The following is a 6,220-nucleotide window of genomic DNA, read 5'->3' on the forward strand; positions in this document are numbered from 1 at the left end:
AAATGTTTTGCACAATGACAGTTAGAGTGCGATACATCTGGCAATGAACTCTGCATTTCATTCCAGAACCAAATACATTGGATTAAGTTATTATTTCGTTAGATCTCTATTAGAGAATGGAGTATTGACACTAGAAAAAATCCAAGGTAGCAGGAATCTAGCTGATATGTTGACAAAGGTGGTGACTACAGAGAAGCTGAAGTTGTGTTCAACTTTAGTTGGTCTTCATACTTGAAAACAGATTTGAGCACATCATTATCTATATACTCGTTGAGATCGTATTTCCGTCTCCAAGTGGGAGATTGTTAAGCTGAAATGGAAATGGAAGAAAATATGGAAACAGAGAAAATGGAAATGCCTTAAAGTGGATGAGCTGCAGCGAAAGAGAATGATAATACCGCGTGCCAAATTCATTCCATCAAAAACACAATTATCACGTACTAAAATAATCCATTAAATACCACGTGCTCATTATCCCATTAGAATGCAATAACTCTTTTCCTTGTTATATCTATCCTATGTATCTATAAATAAGAACATTTGTGTTATGTGAAGTGTGCAAGTGAAGTGAGTGAGTGAGGAGTGTGAGAGTGCTGAAGGTGAGAGAGAGAAAAGTGTGAGAAGAGTTGAGTTGAGTTGAGTGTGCGTCTCCTCCTCTTGTTTTTCTCCCAGGTTATAGTATATTCGGTGTTCTCCGTGGACGTAGGTCAGATTAGACCGAATCATGTAAATCTAATATTCTTATTTTGTGTGTTTATTTTACTGGTGTATGTGATTATTGTTCTTAGATCCCTAACACTTTGTGCACCGAGCTGCCCTTTTTTATTTTCACTTGGTCTAGCAAATGGGAAAGGATGCTTTAACAAGTCTCTTGAGTGAAAAAGTGCAATTAATTTCTCAATGGCAAAATAACCAAGTACACTCATCGCATGAATTGCAGAGTAAAAAAATAGGGGAAATATGACCATGTTACTTTTCTACTCAAAAATCATGAAAATAGAAACAAGAATGATGAGTCTTTTCAAGAAAAAAGAAATAATACTTGCATTATGGCCACCTGCCCGGTGAAAAACAAATTTGGTGTTCAATCCTTCAAATGTGGTAAAATTGTTGTCCAATCCTTCAAATGCTTCTGTCTGTGGACAGCAATGCAATAGCCTTTAAATTTTCTGGTTTTCTATTTGTTAATAGCAGCCTGGATTTGTTCCAGAGTTCTCCCCTTTGTTTCAGGCACCAAAATGATGACAAACAAAATACCCAATGCATTAATTACAGCATAAAGAACATATGTACCTGCAAACCACAAAAAATGAGCGTCAAGTTGAAATTCTTGTTATTCACTCATCTCATGCAATCATGGCATCATGCAATGTAAGAGCCTTCGGCACAAAATACAGGTTCACTCTGGCCAAGCCATTCAAAATTTTCCTTTCTTCCTCCATTTTCCAAGCAGGCTATCATTGATTTCTGCTTGGATTGCTGATCTCTCTTATTAGTCCTAAATTTGAACTTTTCTTTGACCTTGTGCTGATTTAGTTGGCTTTTTCTTATGCCTCAATGCACTAATTCTTAATTATTTTAATGAATTAAAAACTAGAACTGTTACTTCTATTTACCATAAGAGCTCCATGAGTTAAGAAAGTTGTAAGTGTATGATATCACCCATGCACCGAACCAGTTTACTAATGTTGCCAGGCTTCCAGCTACTCCTTTAATATTTATAGGGAATATCTGCAACAACATGTATTATCAGCTTGATTGTACTGCCAAAATGCATTGGGGAATGACTGTTTTGCAAATGGCAATTACCTCAGACATTATAATCCAAGGAACTGCTCCCATTCCCACCGAAAAGGATCCTATGTACACCTGATATGATGCATGTCGACGGTTACAAGCATAAAATAAGAAAAGTCAATTTTTAGTGTATTGATTTGAGCAGATAAAATGATATGAAAGAAGCCAATTATATTACCAGTATGCCAGTTACAGCAAGTGCAGGGACTGCCTTGAGTGATAATTCATGCCCCTGGTTCTCGTAAGGATCACAACAAATTAGAAATGTTAAAACCCATATGCGAAACAGCTAAAACTGAGCATTTGAAGATTACCTTCATATAAAATGCAATCCCTGTCAGTATGCAGCCGCAAACCAACCCTGATGCAGAAACCTACCAAAAAAAAAAAAAAGCAAAAGCTGCAGACATTGTGGAGAGTTTTTGGAAGGGCATAGTATGGAAGCTTACATCAGGACTTACCAGTAGAAGGGGTTTTCTTCCAACCCTGTCTACCATGGTTGCAGCTAGTGCTGTGATCACGACCTGCAGAAGAGAATCATCATCTGTAATTCCTCCTAGAAACATTTCTTTAGGTTTCTTGGAATTTACAAAGTGAGTTGAAAACCTGAAGGCAAGCATACGTTATTGACCCAATATTGGAAGAAAATCCTGAGACATTGCAAACACGATAACTAAACAATTATTAAACAAAATGAATGCAACATGGAATATCTGAATGCAGAATGCTCCCACATAATAGCAGGGGGGCTGGGGAATTGGTGATCTATGCAGCCTTTTACCTCCAGCTTTAGAGAGGTTATTTTAGTGACTTGAACTTGTGGTCTCTAGTTTTGGGTATAACATCCTAGCCATTGGGTCAAAGCTCACCCTTCAAATAGTTGTTCATCGTATCAGTAAATTATTTTGAAATTTCCAAATTGAGTTAGATTTGCTTTGATAATGGTTGGAAAAATAGTCATAGGGCAGCCTCATGAAAATTTGGAATATTAGTTGAAGGTCTAACTATATCTGCTTAGTCTGATCACTGATGTAAAATGAAGTCGGGAGAACATAAATAAGTCAAAATGGTTAGAATTTTTCTTCGCTCTCTTTGCCATGTAAGAGTCATGTTCAGAGCCTCTTCCATCATTGTTCTGAAAGCAGCCTTGAAATAAGTCTATTTACCTGCTGACTCAAAAATACTGCTGACATAAAAGCAAACTCCATTGATTCCGCCAAATTGTTGAAAAACCATCAACCCAACTCCTATCTGGTCATTAGTAGTGATGCAAGAAAGAAGTTATATAAAGTATGTAAAACTTGAATATAAATTTTCAGAGACCTAAAGACAAAAGATCCTTTTTTTCTATAAATAGGATCAAGATTCAAGATAAGTGAAAAAAAAAAAGGTAATTTACTGTATTGGTTTGGATTCTTTGGAACAAGAGGGAGAGACATTACAATGACTGAGCGCAGATATCTTCTTTGAAACAAATCCAGAATTTTGGCTTTTGGAAGCTTTTGGAGTGTTTCTATATAGTCCTGTCAAGCATTGGCATAATCATCACGACATATTCTTCTTCCAAAGGATTTAACAGATAACTAAAGTGAACTAGTGTTAAAGTTTAAAAGTTAGAACTTGAATTTCATTGAGTTCATCTGATATGTCAGCATCCTTGCCACGAAGTTTCTGCAATTCGGCTTCAAACTCTTTTTGATGTCCTCTTTTTGCCTGCATTATTCAAAGACATTTTTCTCTGACCATGGTTATGCATCCAGAGCATGTCAAGGTTTCTTTATTTCTTACCTGCCACCTTGGAGACTCCGGAATAAGAAATAGACCCACAAAAACTACAGCGCAAGGGATCAGTCCTGCAAGTTTATCATACTATGATTTGGCACAGCGCGTTCCAATTTTGTGTATTTATGTCATATCTTAGTATCTCTATGATAACTAAATGCAAAGTAATCTTGAGTCTGGAGACTCACCAGTTAATGCCAAAGCCCTCCATGTCAGTACAGTCCCTACTATGAAGGCGAATGCCATCCCAGAACAGATCATGAGCTGTAGAATAAGTAGGAATTACTTGAACCCGATGCAGCATGTATTATTTCCCATGTCTATTATCAGTCTAACTAAATATATTTGTTTCCGGAAGACCAGTTTATCTACCTGATTAACAGCTGTCAATGCTCCTCGGAGATTTTTGGGTGCAATTTCGGCTGTAAAAACAGGTACCTGATCTTGCATTTATTTTCAACATTCATAAAATGTATACATTAGGTAGCAAACAGAGACTTGTTAGAAATAGAAAGCAATACACACCACATAGGAAAAGACTCCCATTCCGTATCCTGATGCCAGTCTTCCAATGTCTAGTGACCAAACCCCCTGTTTTAATAATCCGAAAATACAAAAGTGCTGAACTTTTTTGTTTTATTGTCTGGTCAATAGTTGGTCTTAAAATGATTTTCCAAAGCAAATCATTCAAACCTTAGCAAAGTATATGGCTAGCCATCCGGCAACGCACAAAACAGTGGCTACTCTCATTCCCTGCGTAGATTTCACAATTGCCATTATTACATTCTGAATTTCAAGAAAATATACAGTTGTAGAGGGGGTCATGCCTAAGGGAAATAAGATTAGAAGGATTTCTCCCTGCTTACCCCTTTGCGGCCAATGAAATCAGCAATTGGCCCACTTGTTATTGCTCCAACCATTGCACCAAAAGTCAAAATGGAGCCAAACAACGAGTACTGCATACAGATACATCAGGAGTGTTGAACAATATCGTTGGTTGAAGTGTCCCGGCCTTTTCCACCCTTGAGTTATTCATTCCCAAATAAGTAAAACACAGTTTATTTTTGGTAATGCCAGATCTATTTATTCTCGAATCTGGAAGGACTGCCAAATTTCTTTCCTTTTTTTTGTTTGGTAGTACGTGATACTATTTTACTCACAAATCTGTGAATTGTGTACCAATACTGCAAAGATTGTGAATCATACTCAGAATGTCTTTAAAAGATCGTATCTCTTGTTGATGTTGATTGTTCAGTGGCTCCCTATTAGTAACTTTCTTTCTATGCAAATAATTTCAAATTTCACAATGACTTCTTGCATTGCAGAATCGTCAAGTTCAGAAATTGTTGCAGTTTCTGGGACTGCTTTACTGAAATCTGACGAGGACAACATTATATGGACATTCATCTAGACAGAGCTCTCTCATCTGTAGACCCAAAATAACTGTTTAGAGATACAATCTAATAGGAGATTTGACTATTGGCTTGAGGCGCATGACAGTTTATTGTCGGGACTAATGCTATGACCCCATCACAAACATTACATCTTTGTCTTTGAGATAGTACTCACTGATGGTTCTCTTAGCTATCAGTGACTGGTTAATTTAGGCTTCTCTTTATGGGATTATGTATTTTTTGATCAGTTGAGATAGTGTGACTTATGGTAGCTGTGCATAGGAAAGTAATTTGGAAGTGGAGTTTTAGCTAACCTCTGCAAGAGATAGATTGAGATCTTCGCGTATTGCTGTCTGAGTAGGTGATGAATATCCTACCTGCAAACCAAAACAATTACAGACCGAAAAACACCAGCAATAATTTTCTTATGAGAAGCAGTAAATGAAATAGTGGAGTAATCAGCACTCACGCAGATTCCAAATTCAAATGAACCACAGACTGCAACAAATGTGCTGAGGTAAACCATCCAGACATGCCCTTTGTTTCTTTTGCCAGTCTGATATTCTGCACCAAATCCATCTCCTTTGTTGGCCAAGCTCTTCCCTCGCTGTATGAGTGGCTCTGTTATCTCTTCTTGCTCACTGTGCTCAACTCTCTCTACATCCTGTTTAGTGGCCATTTCTCTAGGCTTTTTCCTTCTTCGTGGCCTTGTGTCCTAGTAGCATATTCAAAGAGAAGATTTAAGGAGGCCAAGTCAAAAGAATGGAGGTACACGTGGAAGGGAGGGTAGATGTCTGTTTCCAGATCCATACATTAAAAGAGGTAAAAGTTCTTATGTAGATTTACTTGAGATTTTTTTTGTCCTACACTTAACTCATTCATTTTTGCCTTGTGAATTTTCATCCCTTTGTTTTAGTTGCATGGCAAAGTGGGTAATTTTTTATTTGAAACTTAGCCTTCATTACACAAGTCTCAGATTTTTTTTCAGCTGATGAAGCATTTATTAGCACTATGAAGAGCATGTCAGTGTTGTGAACCAGGAAAAAATGGAAAATATGGTCTTCACTTCCGCAAACATACACGGTTACGAAAGGCTATCAAACATTGAAACACACATGATCATTTGGAAGTAAGTTCTGCTGAAGATTTCAGCCCTCAAAGTTCACTGTTTATAGTTCAAATCTTTGAAAAGAAAAAATACTTAAACCTTCATTGCTTTGTGAATGTTGTTTTCTGCAATTAGGTAG

At 37.2% G+C, this 6,220-nt stretch overlaps 1 protein-coding gene across 1 annotated transcript; it reads right to left on the reverse strand.

The window, feature by feature from the left end:
- Positions 1 to 953: 953 nt before the first annotated feature.
- Positions 954 to 5,686, reverse strand: LOC131154973 (sugar transporter ERD6-like 7). Its single transcript, XM_058107835.1, has 18 exons — positions 5,443 to 5,686; positions 5,288 to 5,350; positions 4,446 to 4,535; positions 4,273 to 4,332; positions 4,105 to 4,170; positions 3,952 to 4,017; positions 3,768 to 3,843; positions 3,586 to 3,650; positions 3,418 to 3,510; positions 3,240 to 3,320; positions 2,964 to 3,048; positions 2,404 to 2,447; positions 2,259 to 2,321; positions 2,112 to 2,171; positions 1,976 to 2,029; positions 1,810 to 1,869; positions 1,617 to 1,731; positions 954 to 1,293 (listed from the first exon to the last, which is right to left on the reverse strand). Exons 1-18 carry the CDS (start codon positions 5,650 to 5,652, stop codon positions 1,178 to 1,180), a joined length of 1,467 nt encoding a protein of 488 aa, XP_057963818.1. The 5' UTR covers positions 5,653 to 5,686; the 3' UTR covers positions 954 to 1,177.
- Positions 5,687 to 6,220: the final 534 nt, after the last annotated feature.

Source organism: Malania oleifera, chromosome 5 (assembly GCF_029873635.1).
Source record: "Malania oleifera isolate guangnan ecotype guangnan chromosome 5, ASM2987363v1, whole genome shotgun sequence".
Taxonomy (NCBI): Eukaryota; Viridiplantae; Streptophyta; class Magnoliopsida; order Santalales; family Ximeniaceae; genus Malania; species Malania oleifera.

What these genes read in the sequence shown, in the direction of transcription:
- LOC131154973 (XM_058107835.1), bottom strand. Translation starts at nt 5,652, where the DNA reads ATGGCCACTAAACAGGATGTAGAGAGAGTTGAGCACAGTGAGCAAGAA. An exon ending in TCAATCTATCTCTTGCAGAG is followed by an intron (nt 4,536 to 5,287) that starts GTTAGCTAAAAC and finishes ATCTGTATGCAG; the next exon opens with TACTCGTTGTTTGGCTCCAT. An exon ending in TGGGAGTCTTTTCCTATGTG is followed by an intron (nt 4,018 to 4,104) that starts GTGTGTATTGCT and finishes ATGCAAGATCAG; the next exon opens with GTACCTGTTTTTACAGCCGA.